The following is a 26,869-nucleotide window of genomic DNA, read 5'->3' on the forward strand; positions in this document are numbered from 1 at the left end:
GGGCTCCTGAGAACGGAGCATGGTTTCCACACATTGGAATATTTAAGTATAATCTGATGAGCAGGCCCGAAGACTCAAAGAGAAACCAAATTTAATAATTACAACAAACTTGCAATAACATGGGCTATTTATTTATAGTCAGTCTTTCTGGTAGTGAAAAGGCCTAACCAGCCTAATCATACTAGCCCTTCAATCAGGTGTGGAAGTCAGGGAACCTGTCACTATTAAGTTACTCGTAAAATGTGATATCCTTAAAGGTTACCAAACATAAGCTCTTCTATCGAGAGCCTACCCCAGAACCTACCAGGGTAATCTCAGAATGTATTTCATTCATTGCTAGTGACTATTTAGACTTGATACTCGGAGACTCTTCAGTGGAAGTTTTCAAAGGAATGGGCATTTTGATCTCTACATTGTGGAAGACACTACAATACTGGCTTACGGCAAAGTACCCTTGGCTATGTTATTGTCTTAAAACAGTCTCACTGGCCCCCATAGTAGAAGAGAAAGAAAGGTTAATGGAAATTCCCTTAGTTTGTGAGGGTTTGAATGCCTCAAAAGTAAGGATTATGCCACCAAGAAGTGGACACGGACATGGGTGAAAATTCCCATAATTATGGTCTCACTCTGATAGTAAATCATGTGCCTTGTTTATTTCTCAAACTTACATACTCATTGGGTGGTGTAGTCGTTAATTTTATATGTCAGCTTGACTGGCTCCGGGGTGTGCAGAGTCCCAGTCATTTCTGGGTGTGTCTGTGAGGGTGTTTCCGGATGAGATGAGCATTTGAATCAGTGGACTCAGTAAAGCAGATTGCCCTCCCTATGTCGGGGGGCATCGCACAATCTCTTGAAGGTCTGAATAGAACAAAATGCAGAGAAAGAAGGAATATGCCCTTTTTTCCTGCCTCGCTGCTTAAGCTGGGGCATCTCATCTTATGTTACTTAGACTGGGGTTTACATCATTGGCTCCGTTGGTTCATAGACCTTTGGACTCAGTTACACCAGTGGCTTCCCCGGGCCTCCAGCTTGCAGATGGCAGATCATGGGGAATCTCAGCCTCCCAATGTCTCATAATAAATCTCCTTTTATATCTATTGATCGATTAATCAATTGGTAGGTATCTCCATCCTACTCATTCTGTTCTCTGGACAACCCTGACTTATACTGGTGGCTACTCATCCATCTTAAGTATCCAAGGGGCCAGAAGCAACTTTATGAGACCAAGCTGACAAACTTGACCCTGTAAAATGACCTTGAGAGCACTAGGCCTAACTTTTCTACATTAGCAAAGCACCTCAGCGGAGACTGTTGACCCTAATTTTGTATAAGCTTACAAAGTAGAATCTGTCTGCATAACTTCCTGGCAGAGTATTGCACCCCTACTGTGCCACCAGCATGTCCACTTACATGGCTCAAACTGTATTACGGCAGAATTGTTCCTGGGAAGTGGGGTAATTCTTTTGCTACCATTGACTATGCCAAATGCTACGTTGGAAGCTCAAGGTCCCTTGAGCTTTCTATAATAGGAAGCTCTTGCCTCTCCACCAACCTGTCAGATTCCCGGCCCAAGAGGTTTTTCTGTCAGATTCCCGGGCAAGAGGGTTTTCTCTTTATCATAACCACAAAGACTTAGGATAATGTGAGAAAACGCAGAGGAAGAAATATTAAAAATAAGTTTTCTTATTTTTTGCTGTCAGGATGTCAGCATTATTTATAGCTCAGTGGTGTAACTATTTGAGATGTATGCATTGCTAATTTTAGCTAAATAGAGTGTACGCTGTCCTTCACTGGTCTTAATAATCCCTTTACGTTAACTTCCTGGTTTAAAGACTTCCATCAGAAGAACTAACTTAAATTTCCTCCCACACTCTGGCAAAAATACAGTAGGAAATTGCAACTCTGGTATTCATTTGTTAGGGGTTTGAAGGATGTCCTATAATGTACCCACTAATTACACAAATGAACTGAAGCAAAGTACAAGTTAACCATGGTCAAAGACAACTTACTTGTTCATTTTTAGTAAGTCTGGTTTTGTTGTGAATGTCTGACGTGACCAAATTAAATCCGTGCTTCTCCGACAAGATTCTCAGAAGCAAGACCACAGTACGACTCCCACACTTGCCTACTCTGTTATATACCACCTGGCTCGGGAAAGGTAGCACCTGGGAAAGAACGAGAGAGCACGTATGAGACTTTGGGTTAAAATACTTAGGATTCTTCCCTCAATTTCAGAACAATAAATACACAATCAACCTAAATGAGGAGGATCCAGCGAAGTTAATGAGAGAACGGAAGTGATGAACTCATATTTATCTTCATAGTGTAACTTAAGAGAAATGCTGGGTTTGTTACCTTGCTCTCCGCACTGATCCTTAAAACTGGTAAAATTTCATGCCATCTATAAAATTGATCATGGAACTTTTTTTTACCTTAGTAATAAAATATATAATTATGTGCTTTAATGATAGTATTCTTTTGTAAGTTATATTATGCTTTATACCTGTAGAGTGCTGAAGGAAAAACAGTAATTTTAAAAGTTGAGACATAATTTATATACAATAAAATTCATCCTTTAAAGTGTACAATTTGGTGGTTTATTCTATTCACAAAGTTGTGAACCATCAGCACTAATTCTAGAACATTTTCATCACCCCGAAAGAAACTGTGTACCTATTAGCAATCACTTTTCATTTCCCTCACTACTTTGGTCTCTTGAAACCATTTATCTACTTTCTGCTTTTATGGTTTTGCCTATATCATTCTAGACATCTCCTATAAAAGGAATCATAAAATATGTGGCTTTTTGTGTCTGGCTTCTTTCACTTAACATAATGTTTTCAAGGTTCATCAATGTGTAGTATGAATCAATACTTCACTCCTTTATATGGCTGAATAATATTACATTGTATGGATACGTCACATTTTGTTTATATATTTATCAGTTGATGGACATTTCAATTGTTTTTACTTTTTGGCTACTAGGAATAATGATGCTACAAACATTTGTGTATAAGTTTTTGTGTGAACATCCATTTTGAATTCACCTTGAGTATATCCTAGGAGTGAAATTGTTGAATTATATGGTTTAATTTTTTGAAGAACTGCAAAACTGTTTTTAATACAGCTGTACCATTTTATATTTCCATTAGCAATGTATGAGAGTTCCAATTTCTCCTTGACAACACTTTTTTTGTTGTTAGTCATGGCCGTCCTAATGGGTGTGAAGTGATATCTCATCATGGTTTTGATGTGTATTTCCCTGATGACTAATGGTGTTGAGTATATTTCATGTGCTTATTGGCCATTTGTATATTTACTTTAGAGAAATGTCTACTCAAATCCTTTTTCCCATTTTAAAATTTGGCTGTTTTTGTTGAGTTTTAAGAAGTCTATATTTATTTTGGATTTACTAATATGTGATCTGCAAATATTTTTCTCATTCTATGAATCGTCTTTTCACTATTTTGATAGTGTCCTTTGAGGTATGAAAGGTTTTGAATTTTGATGGAGTCTAGTTTATCTAATTTTTCTTTGGTTTGCTTGTGCTTTTGGTGCCATATATAAGAAACCGTCACCTAATCCAAGGTCACAAAGATACACACTTAAGATTTCTCATAAGAGTTTTATAGTTTTAGTGCTAACATTTAGGTCTTTGATTCATTTGAGTTAATTTTGTGTATGATGTGAGCTAGTGATTTAATTTCATTCTTTTGCATGTGAATATCCATTTTTCTCAGCACCATTTATTGAAAAGACTATTCTTTCTCCTTTTAGCTGTTTGGTACCCTCAGTGAAAATCCACTAACCATGCATGTATGGGTTTAGGTCTGTACTCTCAATTCTACGTATTGCATTGATTTATATGTTCATCCTTAAGTCAGTAACACCGAGTTTTGATTACTATTGCTTTGTCATAAGTTTTGAATCTGGAAGAATGAGTCCCTCCAACTTTGTTCTTCTTTTTTGAGATTATTTTGGCTATTCTGGATCCCTTGAATTTCCATATGAATTTTGGGATCAACTTGTTAATTTCTGCAAAAAAGACAGTTGATACATAAATTTTTTAAGACAGTTGATAATTTGAAAGGGATTGTGTTGAATCTGTAGATCAACCTGGGCACTACTGCCATCTTAATAATATTAAGTCTTCCAATCCATGAACACCGGATGTCTTTCTACTTACTTAGTTCTCTTTTAATTTGTTTCGTTGATATTTTGCAGTTTTCGGTATACAAGTCTTACATTCCTTTTATTCTTTTTGATGCTATTATAAATGGAGTTGTCATCTTAATTTCATTTTGGATTGAGTGGTCATTAGATTGAGAAATATACTTGATTTTTCTATATTGATCTTGTATCCTGCAATCTTGTTGAACTCATTTATTAGCACTAATAACTTTTTGGGGGGTGTGCATTTTTCAGGATTTTCTATGTACATGATTTTGTCATCTGCAAACAGAAAAAGTTTTATTTTTTTCTTTTCCAATATGGATGCTTTTTAATTTTTTTCTTTTCTAATTGCTCTATTATAACGATCTTGATAGACTAAGGAGCCACTATGAAAAGCATCTGATTAAATATTTATAACCTCAGTTAAGATGTTATTTCCATTTTGATCTCTCAGCCTTGAGCAAGAACTGACAAAAGGAATCTTTCTGATCATCAAAAGATTCCTTCATTCAGCACATATTAATAACAGAAGGCTATAAAAAGGCCCAAAGCTAAAGAATATAGTATAACATAAACATAAATATACCCCAAACTTGCCTATGGTATATAATTTGAAATTTTGTCCTGTAATTATAGGTTTAGTTATTTTCCTGAACTATTTTGTATGCAGAGTAGCATTTCATAAATTTGGAGCTTAAAGGCTAATTGTCATTAAAGTAAAACATAATATCTATGTCACTCACTTAGAAACCAGTCATGTACCATTTTGATTTAATTCTTTCAGGTTTTTTGTTTTGTTTTGTTTTAATGAGCAAAACCTTGTTTCTTTAGGGAGGGCCAGTATCTTCTATTAGGTGTGTTCACGGTGCCTGGAATATGCCTTGTATGTATAACCTCAATAGACATTGATTGGTTCTTGGCAGTTTGAGGTATTTAACGTACTGTTTACCTATATTAACACAATGATTCTGCTGAAATGTGAGACCAGGAGAATCTTCAAATACAGCTGATCCTTCTGACTGAGTGCTAATAAAAGCCATCAAGGTAAAAAGATAGTCATAATAGGTCATTTTACTTATGGTTCCATCAGTGAGGACTCAAAAAGTCTGTTCTCTGGCAATGATTGCATAAGTTCAGATAATCAGATAAATCATTCCGTTCTTAGTTATGAGATCACGACCCAAGGAGGTAGAACTGGACTTGGTGATTAATATACTGATATTAGCAGTGTTTGTAAGTCGGACTTTCCGTAATAACCAGGATGGACTATGGTTGTGACAGAACTGCCAACATAAGCACAAATTTTAATTTCTTTGGAGAAATAAACTGCTCAAGAATTGGGGTGAATGCATTTTTCCCTGTCTTCTAGTGCAACACAGAACAGCACAGGAGAATTTGTTATGACTGAATTGATGACCTAGAAGATGTGAGTTACCACATATTAAATAGTTTATTCCAAGAATGCAGGTATATCTTAGAATATTTAAATGAAGACTTGAGGCCCTTATTTAGAAACCACAGGTGAAAACACTTATTTTTCTCCTGAATTTCTTGGGTAATCAATACAATAGCAGGCTTAGCATCTATTTACTCCTTTTTGTTAATAGTTAAAGATGTTATTTAATTTTAGGTTATTGGTTAGATTTTAAAAATATGTTCATAATAATTCTTTCACTAGTATTGTGGGAAGCACCAAATAATGATTATAAATACTTGTTATGTGCAAACAACCTTACATAAAAACAAAAATCCCCACATCATTCCTGCAGTTCTATCTACAATAATATGTGAAAAGAAAGGAGAGTTTAACATTCCCCCTGTGACTCCATTTTTACCATTTCTTTAAACACTGACATACAGCTGCAGAGTATGAACATAGAGCTTCTGGAATCAGTCTTGTGGCTTTTGAAGATACAGAGCACACCATCACAAACATAAACGGCGCTCAAATTTACGGTGGGGCTTTAAAATCACTTTCCAATAGAATCTTATGGAATACCCTAGAAATTAGCAAACATAGGGAGGCCAAATCAATGTGTTGATGTTAGATCAAGTGTTAAAATTAACAACAGCAACAAGTTGATTCATTTCTGCTTTTGGTAGAACGATAGATTTGCTCCTGAAGGTGTGCTTTAAAAATTGTCATCTTTTATTTGAAGTGTACTTTCTGGAACGATGGTGGAAAAAGGGACTAATATTTATGGTGGGCTGACCCTGACCCTGTCCGAGGCTTTGTGCCATGTAAACCCTTTTCATCCTTGTTAACATTACTAAATCAATACTCTAGCTGAGCATTGCTCTAGGAATTTAAATTATCAAATAATTTAAGCATTATTAATAGCACCTAAGTGACTCCTCTGTATGACCCTCTCGTCCCTATAGATCATAGATTCATAGAACAACAGAGTTTGAGGTCTAGAGCAATTTAGAATAATCCATCCATTCCAATCCCCTCCCCACCCCCACACCACCATCCTCCATCCCCCCACCCCCACACCACCATCCTCCATCACCCCACCCCCACACTACCACCCTCTATCACCCCACCCCCACACCACCATCCTCCATCACCCCACCCCCACACCACCATCCTCCATCCCCCCACCCCCACAGCACCATCCTCCATCACCCCAGCCCCAGCCCAATTTGTGTTTGACTTGGCTAGAGCTTTCTTTTACATTGTCTTTTCACCCTCTCAAGTACTCTGTGAGAGACATATTAGGAGTATTCTTAGATGAGTAAACTGATGTCCAGAGAGATCATTTGGCATTTTCAAGGTCACAAAGCTTTCAAGGTCACAAAGCTAAAAAGTGAAACATAATAACTGAAGCCCGGTTAGCAGTTCTCCAGAAGACACTGTATCTAATATACTATAACATCAAAGGGTGAAATGATTTTTGGTTTGACTTCTGCACCAGAGATAGTATTTCCTTTAGTTATGTCTTGAATGTGTCCAACCTCATTAACTGCTATTTTTCAGCAGTCAGCTATCACAACCAGTATCATCGGCCATTACTCATCCATTCCCCAAGTCCTGGAATGCTCAGGTGGAATTAATAGGAGTCAATTTAGCCTCTCTTTCTCATTCCTGAGGATGTATTTTAGAAGCTTATGCAAGCCCAGGTTGTTAATGCAGCTAATGGGAGAAGAAGAGGATATAGTTTTCCCTTCACTCCTTCCCCAGTCTATCATAGTTGGTCACAGTTGCCTCAGATATTGTGAAGCACTAGGAAAGGAAAAAAATAGGAAGCAGTAAGTCATAGTAAAACGTTTATGAAATCCTAAATACACTTGAAATGTCTACCAAGATAATCAAATATCCTCCAATGATAAACTTAATGACTGTGAAGGGACTTTTAAAGACCTCTTAGATCAACCTCAAAAATCCCCATTTTCTTCAATAGATATTTGCCACTGTCAAGCAGAAAACTACATCTCAACTTAAACCGTCCTATTATCATTTGCACACAAATAGTTACTCTTTCACTGGATAAGAGTAAAGAGTATACACCAAAGCCCTCATACTCATCTCCCTCCCCAAATGATTGCTCATTCTTGACAACTATGGTGATATGAATATTATGTCTGTGGTTGCCATTTTAACGGCAATTTGTAAAAGTGAAGGGAGCTCCAAAATATTTCCCTCTATGAATTATATATTTTTTATGTTGCCTGCCTTGTAAGTTCTACACATGCCACAAATCCCTGGGGCCTGACAGGGAACGTGCCAAATAAACAGAAGTCTTTCCAAAATCCTGAGCACAACAGGAACTAACACCAGACGACGTCCACAGTTTCAATAGCTTATTCCAGGTTCAAAATGGGGAGGGGGAAAAACATTTTCTAGGTAAAGAGCAAAGTTGGTCTGGACCAAGACTTTCATAGCCTATGATTACAGGACTCTCTGGGGACTGGTGTTGTTGCAAGAATTAACATCCATCCTCCTTATAAGTCTTTGCAAAATGATATTTAATATAGTATGTTACAAGCTGTGGTTCCCTAATGTCTGTATAGTCGGATTACCTATGGAACTTCAAAAACTTGAGATTTCTGGGCCCCACTCTAACATGAACTAAAGCAGAAAGTCTAGGATGAGGGTTAGGAGTCTGGCTCTAAAGAGCTCCCCTGGGGATCTGCTACCAATAGGTCCATTTCAAGAAACCACTACTGTAAAGGACCACTGGCTTTCCATGTTAAGCCGCTGAGTGTTTCCACGCAGCCTCATGAGGGAGTAAGGTCGAGGAGAGGTTTGCCTAGATGATACTGGAAGGGACTCTGGATGAAAGGCACTGTCTGGTCTTCCTTGGGTTTCCTTAGAGTGCCGATGGCCTCCCACCCATAGTTAAAAGTCATGATTAACCTGACAAATATGCTCACACTATAGTAGATGTCTACTCACCTAAGATGACTAGAGAACACATGTGCTGGTTAACTGAATGTATAGGGTAGCTGAAATGTATATCAAACACTATCAAAGCATTAGCCCCTTAGGACTAATAATATGCTACAGATGAAATGATTTTCTTTGATAAATAAAATTGCCCTTTGTGAATGTATAGCACCTGTAAATTGGGGATGGATGGTGGGGGGCAGCAGTGAATCACTATCAGGGCTTTGTGAGGCTTGAACTCAGGGACAGTTCTGCTACTTTCTGTCCATAGGACTTTGAACAGCAGTTCAGATCCATTCAGTGAATCCTTATTTTTGAGTTTCCTCGGACACTGGTGTTAGGAGCCAGTCACGTCACACCTTTGAGCCGCAGCTTCCCCATCAGTAAAAGGAGAGGGCGGAATTGTAACCCAATATATGATGCTCTCTTCTGAGGCTATTACATAATTAATTTTAATCTAATTGTTATCAAAATATAACCTGGAAATGCCTTAAAAATTAAAATTAGACTTTAACATTTTCCCTTGCCAAATACATTCATTAAAGAAATAGGAAAAAAGAAAGGTCCAGTAATTTGTGCTGATGACCTGGATTTCAGCTCCATGTAAGTTCACTGTTCTGTTTTGGCACCTCTGGCACATTTCTGTACGTGTCACACTCTTGTTTGGGCTTGTCATGTAATAAATCTACCTTTATGCTCCTATTATGTTTCTCCTTCTTTCCACAGTTTTAATCACTTCAACCTCTCTGTTTTTTATATGACCACCACCAAATACCAGAGGCTGTACAGAGCTCAGCCTTCCTGCAACACCTTCTAGAACTCAGCAGTGATTCTCTCGGCTTCTGCCCATCAAGCCATTCTAGGTCTTGTGGCAGATTCATCTCTATTTTCTAAACACCATCAACTCTCCAAACACCTGGGCTCATTTCCTCCATTCTAGAAGAGGAAACATATAGGACCCGATAAAGAACTCTACTTTTCCTCATTGTCATTCGTCAATTGACATCCTGTATCTTCTCATTATTCATAACCCATTTTCTCCCAGCAGCCTTGCCAAATCTGAACATTATGCTTTCTTCTTTTTGCCTGCTCCTGCTTGAAACAGGCCCATGTTTAATGTTATATACCAAAAGACAAATCTATAAATCCTTTACAAATCCATCTGTTTTATTCCTCTAATAGACTGGGTCTATCTCGCATGTGCACAGTGGATAATTAAAAGATATCTATCTGTCCATTAAATAGATAGATTGTTGGGATGAAAATACTATTAAACGTTGTTTTAGAATCAATGCTGTCATTTATCATCTGGTTTTGCTATCATATCTATCACTTATCTTTGGTTGTCTCCTGAAACTATAAGGAAAGCCTATCAATTTTTTACACTCATATATTGAAACACTCTTATTTGTTATCTTACACAAGAAAAAGTATAGGGAAGTGGAGAAAGTTCCCTGGACTGAAAGTTACGAAACTCTGGCTTTCCTCTTGTCCAAACTAGTTGAATGACATTGAATAAGTGACCTTGAACGACTTCTCTGGGCCAAAGTTTCAAGTGTAAATCGGGGGTACTGAACTTGATGATTTCAAGGCTCCTTCCTGTTCACATTGCATGATGTTAATTAAGACAGGGCCACATAAGACTTACAGATGTTTGGGGGTTATCTGAACGGCATCCTGCACGTCTAAATATTCATTCCACGCTGGTCTAGCTAATGTCCTTATCTCCATCATGTACAACATCATTATGCTGTTCCCAGGAATGTAATACCCTGCATGCTGAAACAGAATCCTCGTGCAAAAAAGCAATTTTCACAAGAAGCCAGAAATGATTTTTGGACGTGATGATTAAACTATCATAGTTGAACTTTAAAGTATTCTTCAGAAGAATATGACTCCTGGTTTGATTAAAAACTCAAATTTCAGGTGACCTTGGGTGAATGCTATTAGTTCCATGGACAGGAAGATGAATACTTTCAAACTTCAAAATGACAAATGTGAAGAAAATGCACAGTAAAAAAAGAAGAGAAAAAAAAAAGAAAATACACATACTAAGAAAAGGCAGATTCACTTTTAATTCTGCAACATTATTTATGTTTCTTTCTCTGGTCAGTGTACAAATGACACAAGAAGTCCGTAATCTGGGTATCATATTACTACAGCACATTACAATTTCTAAAATTCAAACCTAGGGTTATTCCATAGAAAACTGAGTTCATGGAATACTCATATGTTTGACAGAAAAGAGAAATGAAGTCCACATGCCACATGTATGTAAATGAGCAGAATGGGGAGGATGCAAAAGTTTTAGAGGCTAAACCACACTGAAGGAATATTCCAAAGTATTTACACAGGACTTGGTCTTGATAGCCCTATTGCACTTGTACATGGAACCTCCTTCCACTCTTAAGAGCCCTTTAAACCCTCTCTGTGGCTTTTATAGTTAACAAGAAATAGAGAAATCCAATATGGTCTTGACACTCTTATTTAACACTCATCTTTATGTGTATATGCCTTGCATGTTTTATTGAGCTCAAAGGCACTGTAAGTAACATTGTCGTAGTACATCCAGACAAATTCCAGTCATTTCTGGTACTTTCTTATATGCTATGTATTCAGTGATCCAAAAATCCTTATTAAACAAAACTCTGAAAATGAGAGTCACCGATTTCCCCGTTAGAACAGAGAATTCACGGTCTTCAAATTAGTTCTAGATCTGGAATTGTTCCATTTTTAGTATTAATCAATTCAATTGACTTTTTACATTAACTTTTGGACCAGAATATGGAATTATGCAGATGTCTTTGTGTAGATAAGCTTTCCACCAGACCCACACATTTAGATTAACTCTTCATTCATATCTATAACACATTTTCTCTTAATCAGACACATCTCCAAGTAAAATGCATAGATATTTTATATAGACTTTAAAGATTTGAGAATCTGCTTAAAGTTAAGCTTTATTTTTTAAAAATATTTATCCTATTTTTTTAGCTAGGAATTTACACTCTGAGCCCAATCTAAAAACTGACTTATTATAATGCAATAGAGGAGAAGTGTTGATTGGCGATCATAAGTTTCATAATTTACAGCAGGTATTGCTGGCGTTGGCCAACCATGCAATTTAGAACTGTCTCTTCTGGATGTTGGTAGGGAAAAAGTCAATTATTCTCATTATAAACTTCACAGGAGAAGACTGCCCCCCCTGTAAATAGTACAAAGGCTGGGGGAATAGCCACGTTTGGTTGCCTATACTCCTCTCTCATCAAAGCACTATATAAACATATTAAGACCAAAGGGTTAGATACACTGTTCATTGTGAACCACATAATCATTTTCCATTGAAAATCTCTGAATAAAATTTCAGTTTGAGTGTGAATTTGCATCAAGAAACTTATTCTTGGATTCAGATGATCATTGTTTAAATTCCTTGGCTGCGTTTAAGGTTTTTATAACATAACCCACACTTTAAAATAGTGTGGCGGATTGATACAGTAAAGACCCCCAACCAATCCCAGCTCCCTATATCCAGGCAGACTGTAACCTCCTCACACATGGACCCTGGGCCTGGCCATGCGACTGGCCAAGGAGACATTAGTAAGCACACTGCAAGCAGAGGCTTGAAAAGAGCTTGCACACTGGGCTGGACCTCACCTGTTTCTGGGAGCCTTTCCCCTACAATATGAACCTCTGGGAGGATAGGAGACTATGTTGAATTTGGAAAATTCTGTGACTGAATTCAACTGATAATTACTGAGCTCTTTCTGAGTGCTACTTAGTTATCAGCAATAAATTGACTGATTATTGTGATGGTATGAGTGTCTGCCTCTGACTAGACTCTAAATGCCGTGACTGGAGGAGCACATCTGCGTTTCCTTACTATTGTACCTTCAGCACCCAACTCAATGCCTGGCACATAGCAGATACTCAATAAATAGTTATTAAATGAGTGAATATGACAAAGGGTATGACATGTCCCCTCACCTGTATGAACTCACGGTCTCACAAGGGAATCAAACACTGGCACCGCTTGCTATGATACTCTGTGACAAGTGCCCCACTAAAGATATGAATACAGTAGAATGAGAACAGGAAGAAGAGGTAATGAACTTGCTCTGGAGGACTCAGGGAAGTTTCACAGAGAAAGCATGGCCTTGGATCTCTAGAAAATGTGTAGCCTCAATTCAGTCACTCTCCCTTTGCCAAAGTACACCTACCTAATCCTTCTCGGTTTGAATCAAAAAAGAACTAGCACTTCGTGCTTTATTTGGCTAAGGAGAGTTGGCTTCTTGGCTTTTTTTTACATTCATGAGTGTGTGTGTTGCATGTGTAATATGTGTATTCAAGGAAAACATACCATGCAAAATTCATTAACTCTCAGGGCTAATGTGGCCGCTTATGCCCACTGTGCTTAGAAAGACAGGGCAGGAAAATTGAGGAGCTGCAGCATCTGAGAACAAGTGGCTTAAACGTGGCTAAAGAATTTCCATGATTGCTTAATGCCATATCTCCATATATCAATAAGGATGTCTGTAGGTCACAGAAAGCCCAACCCAGTTCAAACAATAAGGAAAATATATTCTTACAAATAAATAAATAATAGGAAAATATATTCTCATTCAAAACAGAAGTCTTTAGCTATAGTGATTTTGGGATTCATTCTATATTTTTCTTCCATCTTGCTCTGCTGTCCTAGTATGTCAGTATTATCCTCAGACTAGCTTTCCTCATGCTGCATGACAGCTGCTACAATCCAGCCATTCCATGCAGAATGACAAAGTCCAGGGGAAGGAGAGACTATCTTTTTGTGTGTTTCCTTTAAGATCTGAACATCTTACCTTCTTTTAAGAGATGAGAAAATTTTCTCTCATGTTTTCCCGGCCAGATCTAAGCTACCAGCTCACATGTCAACTAACCATTAGCAAAGAAAACGACACAACTATTATAAACTTAAATTACTCAGGATTCACCCTTGAACTGGGGGTGGGATTACCTTGAGCAAAGTCAGATTTTTGCTAAAGAAGGGGAAACTCTGGGGAAATGGATGTGGAGTAAGCAACCAAGAGGGTCTGCTATACCAAAGTACTCAAAGACCCTATTGTTCTTGATTCTGCAAACATCCATTCATGAAAACTCCATTCCTCAGCTGCAGAAAGGGGAGTAAGAGAGACAGATACAAAGAGCATTTCTAAACAATGACAAGGGTCTACTTGCTGGTTGTGTCCCATATATAGGCCCACAGCTTTCCACCAAGGCACAGATTTGCTGATGGCTAGAGAAGGGGACAGATGAAATACATTCCCCTTCCATATGCAACACCCCCCCCACCCCCCGTGCACTGAAATGAGATGGAGAATTAGCAACAAGGTGAACTTGAGCTGGAAGATTAACTCCACGCAAGAATCTGGAATTCATATGGTATTTTTAGCTAGAGATGGTAATAAGATATTTAAATTGCTCTCAGATGAAGAAATGTCATACTGCCTACATGTCGGAGGCTTTTCACGAGTACGACTTTTTCATAAATGAATTAATTTTGAACAAGTGTGGTATATAATATAGCCCCAATTCATCCAGATCAGCATGAATCTGATCATGGAGAGTCTGTTTCCACAGTATCTGTAGGCTGGTTTTTGTTTTCATTTGTTACTTGGTGCTAGGTAAACAGATTTTTCACAAATTTCCACCAAGATAGATGAAGCATCCCGTTTTCTATAAGCAGCTATTATTACATTCAGGCTATCAAACACTGCTAAATAAAAGAAATCCCCAAATTATTCCCCCAAATATTGTTTAAACTGACATGAATATTTGACATCCCTCAAGATTTACTATCTAATAAAAGAGAAAAAGAGGCAGACAATTTACAGAGCAATGATTGTCTTTATAGTTGGAAAGTCCTCATTCGATGTAAAACTACTGATTTTCCCCATAATTGTCAAGGAGTTGGACCTGAATAAGCAACAAGAAAATCTTTGTTAGGAGAGTTTATGTTGAGGCAGATAAACGTGTAAAATAAAGGAAAGTGAAGTTTGAAACGAGGGGAAGAGCCACAGGTTTTAAGAGATCACTGCTGATTCTCGGACTGGAGGAGTAGGGTAAAACCCCGTCCTTGCTACCCTCCTGGGCCAGTCTCAGTTAGGCCTGAGGTCCAACCTACATCACTGAAGCACAAGGGCTCATCACCCACAAACACCTCCACTCCAGGCCCCCACCAAGGGCTGAATCTTTGAACCTAGAGCTGCTCAAGTCTATCAAAAGGCTGGATGAAGGATATGATACGTAAGAAAGATTGAGGGACATAAACTCCATCATTTCTTGGAACACTCTGGATTTTCAGTCTTGGATCAACTTGGGCCATCACAAAGCTGTCTACTGGGGCATAAATTCTTGGTACCATCAAGAGGTGATTTGACCAAATAACCTTTTATCATCATGTCCTTGGTGGTCATCAAGGGACACTATAAGATACAGCATCACCCAATTCGATTCTGTGTTTGTGATAGGGACGTAATTCACTACACTGTCTCCTAATTTTCTCATTTTTTTTTCTCATCTCAGGGCTCTTATTTCGTGGAACTTTATGTGCAATTATCTCACTTAATTTGTAAAACAACCCAATACCATGAGTACCAGTACTCCCATATAAAAGATGAAAAATCTGAGAATTAGAGGGATTAAATGATTTGTCCAAGGTCAATTGCAGAGCTGGTATTCAAACCAAAACTCATGCTCTCTAATCCACTGCACTATCTGAAAAAATGGCATATTTCTGCTTCATGAAAAATAAGAACGGCAACCACTTACGGACACATTTTTCTGTTGACTACTAAGAAATACAGAGTAAAGGTTATGCAACCAATATTCTAGCAATATTTTGGAACTTATGGTTTCTCTATATTGCAGTTTGTATTTTAATTTATATTTTGCATGGTCCTGATATGTTTTCATTTATATTTTATCATTTTATCATTTCTATAAATGATCTCAAATTGTTTGAAGAATGAGCAAGGTATTAAATAAATCCACCAACCAACAAACAAAATGCATTCCTATTACTTCGTTGCCTGTTAAAACATCAGCTTGTGATTTATCTCTTGTTTATGGCCATATCCACAACCTCGTGGTAGACTAGTGGCAAGCCTGACTCAATCAACCATCGTAGTTGTTTCTCCTTTTTCTGGCAGCAGTGTTCATTTTCTTTTAGAGCATCACCCCTGCACCCTCCTGTTCTGTCCGTAAGAATTTGGAGGACTGCCCTCCTGCTTTAGGGGAGGGTGTTTGAACTGGTCATGGTCAAGCAGTGTATCCATTCATTGGACATAGTGACCAGTGAAGAGATAGGCACCTGACCCAAGTGTGTCTAATGAGACCATCTTAGGATTTTGTAGCCCTATTCAAAGTCAAGATCTTTTTTTTCCCTACTATAATATAAGTAGGGTGCAGGCTTGGGCCTGCAGGAGGTCATTTAACCACCAAAAGAGAGAACCTGTCTAAGAGTTAGGCTGCCCAAGAACTGGGAGAGCAGAATAGACCAGGGCTGATGATACAGACTGAGTCCCTAAATCCAGCCATACCTGATTGACATGTTTCAGTTATGTTGGTAAATATATTATAAATATATTATCCATCCCTGAAAGATAGCCCCACATGTGTGCATTTACACACACACACACACACACACACACACACACACACACACCCCTTGTGTTTGTTTAAGCAGTCACAGTTGGTCTTTTATCACTGACCACCAGGAGACCTGACTACTAGTCTGAGAAACTGGTGAAGGAGCCTGTGTTAAAGCCAACTTCTTCCACAAAGCGTTCTCTAATTCTGGCCATACGATGCTACTCATCTCTGAACTAAAATACACATAGTGTCTACACATAGTATTTATTCATCCTTTAGTAAGCACATGATTTCTGTAATTGTTTAGTTGGTCTTGAGACCGATAATGACAACTTAATTCACTTATTAAATTATATGGCTCTGGGAAGGCTGGGACCTCAACATATCCCTTCCTCTCTGTCTCTTTCTCCCCCCTCCCCGCCTCCCCCCAACACAGTACCTAGCCCAGTACATAACAGGAGTGCAATAACTATTGATCAATTGATCAATTATTGTGTTACAGCATTAACATCTTCAGTGCATACTTTATTTCATTGATGTTGCTTTTTTTAGCTCCCACAGTCTCCTCACCTTTAACATGAAACACCAAAACCTAATTACTGACTACATAAAATGTTTTGAAATGATGACCATCTCTGGGAAGAGTCTGCTTCTTGCCTACCTAATATCTCTTTTTTCTGTCATCCTAATAGAATCATGGTCTCATTCTAGATAACAATATACCAGCTAAAAACATTCACCTTCTTAGATTCGTTTGAAGGGGGAGGTGACCAAATGATCAAATTCTGGCCATTCATTCAACAAACGAATGACATATAAATGGATATTGCTGAACTAGCCTTTTGAGAAATCTTTGAATAGAGGACAGACTTATCCGGCATCATCTTTCAATCCTTTGCCTTGATGCTCACTTCCTTCCTCCTTCCTGGAACACAGATGCTGAGACATGCAGCAGCGATTTGTGACCATGAGGAAACCAGCATGATGACCACCCTGCAAGCTAAGTGCTACAAGCTAATGAGGATGGTAAATGAAGAGATCAATATCCAATGATATCTCTGTGCCATTATGTCAGACCTGGCCTGCTTACTGTACAAAATGACGAAGGTTCTCACCTGTTTAGGCCACTGCAGTTATGTTTTCTGCTGCTTTCTGCCAAATGCATTTCTCACCGATACAGACCTTTCCTTTTTTCATTTTTTTGATGATTTTATTAATTAAAAACAAACAAGCAAACAAAAAACGGTCCGAGGTACTATCCTCTATGAAGATCAAGAGCAGTCATGGTGAAAAGAGCTCCAGGTCTCACACCATTCTTTTTGGTCCTGCGGGACATGACATTGCAGTAGTAGCAGCACCATTAGCTTAAAAATCCTATATTCACGGTCAAAATAGATCACCAGAAAGGTTCTCATAAAGCATGCCTGCTTTCTTTTCTTCAAGTGCTTTAATGTTAAAAGACCTTCATTTAACAGATGCTCTCTTTTCTGGATAGTTTATAAAAATACGTATGGTTGGAAGTCAAAAGGAGCTGGCTCACGAGACATGTTTGTTATAAACATCTGTCTGCACCAGCAGCCCATCAAATGGAACTCACTGCAGTGTTTTTAATCTGCTAGGTAAGGTAAAGATTCCCTCCTGAAGATGCATACGGTTTACTTAAAACAAACAAACCACACTGGTCTGCTCAGAAATACATCGAAAGAGTCCTTCAGTCCACATGTCCCCTCCCCCTGACTTTACTGTAAGTGCAGTTAGTATACAGTCTGCATACCTTGCACCTGGAGGATTACGTGGTCAGTAAACAACTTTTGACCTAGTTCTGTGAGTTGTTCTCAAGGCCAAACTCTGTTATCCAATCCGTCATGGGAAGTGAGCTCATCCAGAGGATCCCTCACTTCCAAGTCTGGAAATGCAATTTTATTTTTCAAGAATTTACAAACAATTCCTTTGAAGCTTCAGTGGAGTAATACTTGGTAAGCTTTGACATAAATTGTTTAGAATTGGGACTTGGAAATCTTTCCCTTTTCTCAACACTGGACAATATGTTTGTAAACAACTGACACATTGGAAACCTTTGGAGAAAACCTGCTATAAACTGCAATGACTTTCTTTTTTTTCCCTTCTTTTCTTTTTTCTTCTTTTTCTTTTTTCTTTTTCTCTTTTCCTTTCCTCTTTCCTCTTTCTCCTTTCCCCTTTCCTTTCCTTTCCTTTCTTCTTTTTTTCGGTAGAAAGTTAACAAATCGTTGTGAGCTGCAAATCCTTCATTTGTGTTTGCCATTTCCCTTTTTAAAAAAGTGTCCTTATCTGTTGAAAATGTCTGTGCCAGTTTTTTTCCCAAGAGTCGTAAACCACTCAGCTCAGATTCCGGACGCCACCTTGAACATCTGCTCCCTCAGACGTGCACTGTCCTGTTCAACAGCATACGTCTTTTCATCGCAGACGCTTCTCGCCTTTCTTCAGGGGACAAGTTGTCAGGGTACAAATCAATCTCTCTGTCCCTTTCATACACACAGAGCTCAAGTTCATAGAAATACATTTTAAAAATCATGTTGAGTTAGTAAGAAACCAAAAAACGACCCAATAAATTTAATAAAAAAAAACCAAAAAACCCAAAGGCATAGCATGCCAACATACTTTGCATAACTAAGTCCATAAAACTGCCTTGGAAGCTTTGGGTAAACGCAAAGCATCTGTTTCTGCATGAAGAATTTCACATAAGCATGAATATAAGAAAAATCACGATTTAAGAAATTCTTTTTAAATACCCCAAAATAAAAGAATCAAGCAGACAGAGCCATGCTTGCTCCTCTTATTTACAAGATTCTCAAAAATACTTGCTATACTTTCTTTCAGTTCAGCGCTATCCAAGAGGGTGCAAATACTGAATTCATGCAGCCTTGCTGAAAGAAAGTCATGGTCAACTCTTTCTGGGAGTGGCAAAAGGGCTGTTGGACTTGGGCCCGTTACCCATAGGCCAAGCTCCCTTTCCAGGGGGCAGTTGTGAATTCCTGAGAAATAAATGTGTTCCTGGGAATTCCACCCCCGGCATGCTAGCCAGGGGAAATTCAGAATGTCTCTGCACACTAACATACTGGATGGTTTCCCTCATATTTGGGATAAAATTGAGGCCAAAAGTGATACTTAGCTAAAATGCAATGCATAGAAGGACAGCCAAATTGAAGGGCCAGTTTCTTCTCACATCAGGAATTGTGAAACTGGAAAAACTGGTCTTCAGTGTCCCCCATCCACTTACCTTCCTACCACTGAATTAATATTTATGACCTTCCTACTATGTGCCAAGGGATTTGGGAGTGAAGAAGGTGCTGACGGTCTTCTAGGGGCTTCTGTGTAAAAAGGGCCATGACAAAGACAGCTCCAAGGTGAAAGGGGTCATGAGGAGAAATATCTGGCTCTGTTGTGGTGGTGGGCAGGGTGAGGGGAAGGGAGAGGCTGGCAGAGAAGGGTTTATAGCAGAGGGCAGTAAACTTTTACTGTACAGGGCCAGATAGGAAATATTGGGGGAAATAGTTTAGGCCATAGAGGGCATATTTTCTATATCACATGTTCCTTTTTGTGTTATAGCCGTTTAAAAATGTAAAACCCATTCTCAGCCTGTGGGAGATACAATATCAGGCTGATTTGGCCCATGGACCATGTGTATTGACTCATCTTCTAGAGGAAATAACACCTGTGCTGAGTCCTTAAAGACAAGACATAAAATTAACTACTGGTCAGGTACTGGAACAGTTGCTTTATAAAGTTCGTTTCAGTTAACCATCACAATACCACAAGAGGGCTCTGTTATTATCACAATTATCTACCAGCAAGGAAACAGGACCAAGGACATTAAATCTTACTTGTCCAAAGTCACAGCCCTGAAGTTCAGCTAAGATTGGAACCCAGGTCTGTCTAACTTCAAAGTGGCCAACTGTTGGTAGGCCAAGTACAGTTGTCTAGGTTGTGCCCTGGGCAAGGCACCCACGGAAGGGATGTGAGGGGCTAACATCCAGCCTGTGCCCCACCGGCCAAGCCATGGGCCTGGGTAAGGAGCTGCGTCCAGCCCAAGGAAGGCGAAGTGGGTGCACAGAGGTACCACCTCCTCCCCAATCCATGTATTGAGGCTGTGTTGGTGAGGGGTGGGTGGGGGGCATCTATTACAAACTGACCCAAAGAATATCATTCTTAGAACTGTCCCTTGTTAAGAAGGGACACTAGGGTTTTGCCTAGCTCCCTGAAATATAGAACATGCCAACACTCTGTAATGGTTTAAATAATATTGTAACCACAATGAGATACCACTTCATACCCACGAGGGTGGGTGTAATTAGTAAGATGGACAATAACAAGTGTTGACAAGGATGCAAAGAATCTGGAACACTCATACACTGTTGATGGAATGTAAAATGGTGCAGCCACCTTGGGAAACAGTTTGGTCATTCCTTAAAAAGTTAAACATAGCATTGCTATATGACCCTGCAATTCCACTCCTAGGTATACACCCAAGATATGCCCCACAACATCTTGTATGTGAAGTTCATAGCAGCATTACTCATAATAGCCAAAAAGTGGAAACAACCCAAATGCCCATTAAATGATGATTTGATAAACAAAATGTGATATATCCATATAATGTAGTTGAATAGTATTCTGCTGTATAAGGAAATGAAACAGATACACGCTGAGACATAAATGAATATTGAAAACACCTACTAAGTAAAAGAAGCCAGATACAAAAGGCTACATATTTTAGGATTCATTTCTAGGAAATGTCCAGAATAGGCAAAACAATAGAAACTGAAAGTAGACTACTGGCTTCCGGAGGCTGGGAATAAGGGCAAGTGGAGAGTGACTGTCAATGAATACAGAGCTTCTTTTGGGGGTGAGGAAAATGTTGTGAAATTGTGTAGTAGTGATGATTACATAACTTGGTGACTATACTAAAAATCACTGAACTGTACACTTTGAAAGGGAGAGTTGTATGGTGCATTAATTATATCTCAATTTTTTAAAAATTGTATACGCACATTTCTCTAACAACAGGCTTTCCACCTCTCTTCCCCACTTCCCTTTCATACCTTCACTAATCTGAACCTGTGTATCCTGTATTAGGGGTCCAAGTTACTGGCCCTGGCTCTGATTGTGCTGTGTGCCGGAGGAGGGCAAATGGTGCTGGGGCCATGCTTTGGCTAGAGGTGGCAGCTAGTGCTAAGAAACATAATTAACCCCACATGGCTGGAGCCCAAAGTAGAGAAGTGGGGCTTGGGTGTGCCGGTGGTGGGGACAGCGAGGCAGAAAGAGATGGGGCTGGAAAGGGACAGGCTCCAGATCACGGGAGGGGTAGCACTCCATGACTAAGCTGGATGCTGGACATCTCTGTCCCCTTCTGTGCTTCGCTGCTCCAGGTCCCTCCTGCCCAGGAAGCTTCTGATCTAGCAGGAGTGCTGAAGGCTCAGTGGGGTCCCTCCTTCCAAGGATGTGTGTGTGTTCCACAAGAGGACCAGAGAGAGAACAATGCTTAGCTCTAGCACAATACCTTGTTCAGGGTGGAGTACCAGGCACCGCAGGCCTCTGGAGAGGGAGAAACTTTGTGGGTGGGTGGGGTCCCCACCTAGACACATCTAACTTTGTGGGTCAGATTATTTTTCACAACAGACCCACAAAACGCTGTCTGTATTACACAACTATCAAAGCACTGGGGAAAACAAGTTGTGATTTGTGCTGGACCCAAAGGCTTGCATCTTCTCCAGCTCTTGGGGATTTTCGGGTCCATCCATTGTGCTACTGCCATGATCACTAGTACACAGTTGGATACTGGGTTATTTCAACCCCTTAATCGACATGTATTTAATTTTCTCCCATAGATGTCAGGCTCCCAGAGGCAGTAGCTCTGTCTTAACAGATCTTTTCCCCCTCAGGGAAGAGGATGATGCCCCAAGCAGGGCTCCTCATTTTGCCTGCTGGTGGCCACCAGCAATTGGCCAGTAACTGGTGTTATTTAAACCTTCTTTGATAGAAATAATTAATAGACTCATCTTGCGTATGATCAAGAAAATGCCTCTGAGACTTTTGCAAGTAATTGCATCTAATTAACTCTCGCACCATCTATTTTAGGTGCCAGCAGTGCCTAATGAGGGACGCTTACAGAGTGGTATATTACACCCACCCTGTGTGGGATCAGGGCGCTGCTGTTTGTCCATTTGACACACGCAATAGGAAGATAGCCAAGGAAGAAATGGAGATTTGATAAAAAATAAGGTCTTTAATCACTACATCTTAAAGATTCTTAGCCTCACTTTTTTTTTTTTTTTTTTTTTTTAAGAGCAGGCAAGAAATCACAGTGTGCTATTGAAAACCAAAATCAAACAGACAGGAAACGCACCCAGGGTGGGGAGAGGAAGCAGCGGGTGGGGGGTAGCCCTGGCCCTATATGCTCCTGGGTCTTCATCCCGAGGAGAGCCAGAAGAAGTTGAAGCAGGGGGTACCTAGAGCACACCTGGGCCTAGAGAAACCACATTCGATGGTGTGGAGAACAAACTGGGGGGGCAGAAATCTGGAGCCCAGATCTGTAAGATCCTTCTCAAAATGTAACAGCAATTGGGAACAAGAGGGTCACAGTACTCACGTATCATCTAAAGATCAATATATAGCATAAAACCCCTAAAAATGAAACAAAGTCTACCATATATTTAAGCAGTCAGTGTTGCTCTTTCTTAAATGTGAGATAGAGATTCCTGAGGAGATTCCATGACGATGTGAGAGGTGGTCAGGGGCTGTTTGAAGAGCCTCCGGGGGTCTCCTCAGCGTGGAAGCAAGGCCTCGGTTGCTGTTGTCTGAGTGTGTGGCTCATGGCAGGACTGTGCTGTGCCTGACCTCATTCTCACAGCAGCCCTATGAGGTGGGGGCTATTGTCACCCTCAATTTATGGGCGAGAAAACCTTGGAGAGGTTAATAACTCACCAAATTCGCATTATGAGTAAATGCAGAGTTGGTCTTTAAACCTATGTCTGCCTGACTCTGCTAGGGCTTAACTAAGCCATTTAATAGATCACAGTGTTAGAAACACTCTAGAAAATCTAAAAGGCTTCACTGGACACCAAAGTCATAAAAGCTGAGATATGTTTTAAAAATAATGACCATAGGTTACTTGCTTGATCAGTGATGATGAAATATTTAGAAGAAAATCCCCAAGAAAAAATTGGCACTGAAGAAATGTCTTCAGAAGACAAACAATTTTGAAAATGTATGGGTCCTACATTTTACCATGACCACCATGGTACCTGTGGAACAACATTATTAGCCCTACTCTCTCATTGCATAGAAAAACCTTATACAAACCTGTTCCCTACTAGACTGTTAACTCGTCATGGCAACAGAAGCAGGTATTCATTGTCACCTATCTGCAGCTGCCACCAGAAGTGGCCTTACACAGACACAGAAACACACACACACACACACATACACACACACGCGCGCCTACAAAAAGCACATTCTGGAAAGGAAGAGGGGTTTTCCCAGCTCTAAGATGACTCTGACATTTCCCTTTGTTGGCTGGAGTGGGTCTAGGGCAGCAGGAACTACTTCAGCGGGGATCTGGTGAGACTTTTGGCAGCGGCAGCCATATTGGAAGATGCCCTCTGCAGTGAGGTCCAGTGGGGCCCAGGACAGTACTGTTGCCCAGGAGGTGGTGGCGCCCCCTGCTGATAGGGGATGCTGGGAGAAGAACTACACATCCTGTCTGGGTGACAGGGGACATTCGTGTGTAGACGATATTTGTGATTTGGAGACTGGTATTAAAGGGGCTCAATTTCATCTTTCTGGAAGAAATCAGAGTGCTTTGCAGGGATCACAGGCCTACAGCAATGTCCATGCAAAAATAACTCCGTGAAAAAGGAACCAAAAGTTACATGAATATAAATGAATATCTTAATTTCCTCTATTTGTGCTTATTAATGATATTTATTTACACATACCCAAGTTTATTCCAGAAAGAATACAGGGTACTTCATGAAGGTATCTTCCATACAGCAAAGAAGCACACATTAAAAATAGGACTAAATATTTCTAAATTAATAAGAAAAATACATTTGGGGAACAATACAAGGCCTGGGATCTAACATGGTGCTAAGAGTTAGAGCTAAAACGCACACTCTAAAGAGGTTATTGATGTATTTCTGGTGTTCTATTAGGTATGGCAGGAGCCATCTGTCTGAGCCTACTCATAAAATATAGTTAGGAAATATGAACTCAATCACACACATTTCTCGCAATATTTTAATCATCATATGAAAGCAAGAAAGAGTAAGTAAGAGGAGAGCATTTTCCTTGACAAAGAAAAATCTGAAGATGATGGCTCTCTGAAATTTATATCAAAAGTACCATATAGGCCAATTTTTAAGAAGCACTCTGACAAAGTCAGGAGCTGGCTGATTAAGAATTACTGGAGAATGGGAGAATCATTAGGTGCTATATTAAATCAAATAGCTATTTAATAGCTAAAAGTAGCAGAGAAAAGGTTGGAAAAAACCTATTAGTTTTGATAACATATGTAGGACGGGATAAAAATGTCTTCTTTTTTTCTAAGCACACTCTCAAAACAAATCTTTACAAGCTTTTCACATGGAAGTGGGATCTTAATGAAGATTCTGAGTAGGAAACCAAAGTTCAATTCATTTGTGAGTAGTTCCAGGTCAGTATTCAATTCACAAAGTGATGGGTTTGTTTGTTTGTTTTCCCTTCTTCCTTACCCTAAAGCCCCTTTGGAATTTTAACCACATGAGGATTCAGGTGCCATTCTTAAAGCCATGGGGCTTCAGTAGCAAAGGTTCCCCCTCTGGTTTGTGGGCCTTGTGGCTTGCAGTCACCAGGGAGCCACAGTTATCAATGTGTAGAGTGGGCACCAATTATCAGAGACCGAGAAATGCTGCAGAAGCATGTTTCTTAAAGTAAGCCCCACATTCTACTTGCTTTAGAATCACTGGGGGCACATATTAAACTTTCAGATTTGTAAGCTCCACCCTGCCTACTCCTGAATCCCTCTCTCGAATGGAGGCTGAGTACCTGTCCTTTTTACAAGCTCCCAGTTAATTAACAGGTCCACGAATGTCCTGCTATAGAATATCATGGGGAAATGCTTGGGTGTTTATAGTAGTCGGTGTGTTTATATCCAGTCAGTATGTGAGTTCAATTTGATTGTGTTCTAGACGATGATAATAAATAGTGAATTTCATTCTTTAAATAATTATTGAGGACTTGTTATAGGCAAGACACTGTGCAGTTGGCTTGTGGGTAAGTGCAGACATTAAGGTGCATAAGACAGCCCCAGCTCTCAAAGCAGTAAAGGAGAGAAATGCAGATTCTCCAGAAAACTTAGTGAAGGACGGGGGCAGAAGAGCCAGTGGGGGCTCCTGCCCTAGTTATAAGCCGTCTTTCCTCCCCTCCCCATGGTGCTTAAACTGGGAGCCCAGAAGGTGACAGATGCTGCCTCTGAGACCTTCCAGGACCTGTCTCCTACCTCTCTTCAATCCCCTAGACTTTTGGCATACTGCACCTAAGGCTAGACCACGTTATCAGATCGGATCAGAAGAGCACAGGAAAAGGGACACCATGGGAACTGGGAAGGGAGGAGGAGGAAGAAAGGAGGGCTTGAGGGATTGACCCTGACTGTGCAACTTGATGAGCAAGGCTGGAAGAAATTTCCTCTGCCCTAGTCTGTATTTTCTGCCAAGGTTGGGTCCTGCTAAATAGCTGAATTAGAATTACTTATCATTGGATCTTGGTGTAAATCATAGGCCAAATACGAATCATAACACTGTACACAAAATCTGAGATTTGCAAAATCTAGAAAGAGGTGTGCTCAAATGCAAGGTGCTTGGGGCATGTGGGCGGAGTCAGCATTAGGGCAGGGCCACTGTGTCTCCTCGCAGGCATGTGACTGTCAAGACCACTTTCAGAGGTGGAGGAAATGAAGAAGCAGTGGGAGGGGGGAGGGGAGCAAAGCACAGAGAGGACACAAGTTCTAGGGTCTAAGATCTGTGAAGTTTCCTGTGCTAAGCGCTGCCAGAGTGAGTGCCCTCCTTCCAGCATGAATGATGGGAGATCCAGGACCCAGACCTAAGTCTGCACTCAACTGTGAAATCCAGACAACGTCTTCTCTCTGCTTCACTATTTATGTATGATAAAGCAAAATTGTGCCAACATTCCATCTCCCATGTCTTGTTTCCTTTAACAATTCACAAAAAATACTCAAGGAGAGTATGTGTAATGATCAAGTTATACAATAGAGCAAAGTGCCAGGATTCAAATCCCAGCTCTACCTTTTACCAGCAGTGTGACTTTAAGCAAGTTACTTAGCCTCATTTTGCCTGTTTCTCCATCTGTAAAACGGGCCGACAGTTTCATGGGCTGTGAGGTTTAAATGTACACAACCCCAAAGAGTGCAAGGCACATAGTAAGCAGCCAACACAATTTAGCTATTATTCTTTCCCTTTCTAAAGTTCCTACCAAAGCAAAACAAAAACCAAATAGCTGAATAGACTTTGAAAATATGAGTGTATGAAAGTTCCAGTTTCGGTGGAACAAAATGCACATCCTTTTAAAGGCACATCCTGTTTAGAGAAGTTGACAGCCTGTTGGATGTAGTTCCTACAGAAACTAGTTGTTTTGTGTTTCATTACA

At 39.8% G+C, this 26,869-nt stretch overlaps 1 protein-coding gene across 3 annotated transcripts in view; it reads right to left on the reverse strand.

Moving 5' to 3' along the window:
- Positions 1-26,869, reverse strand: part of UST (uronyl 2-sulfotransferase) — a 265,472-nt gene that overhangs the window by 105,111 nt on the left and 133,492 nt on the right. For 2 of the 3 annotated variants that reach the window (XM_088795402.1, XM_019746947.3), the window contains exon 3: positions 2,010-2,165. The exons of the other annotated variant lie outside the window; for it this stretch is intronic. In XM_088795402.1, the coding sequence (XP_088651528.1) occupies positions 2,010-2,165 (156 nt within the window). The remainder of the gene's footprint in view (positions 1-2,009; positions 2,166-26,869) is intronic. 3 annotated transcript variants of the gene reach the window in all.

Source organism: Rhinolophus sinicus, chromosome 2 (assembly GCF_057876585.1).
Source record: "Rhinolophus sinicus isolate RSI-liver-muscle chromosome 2, RSI-T2T, whole genome shotgun sequence".
Lineage (NCBI taxonomy): Eukaryota > Metazoa > Chordata > Mammalia > Chiroptera > Rhinolophidae > Rhinolophus > Rhinolophus sinicus.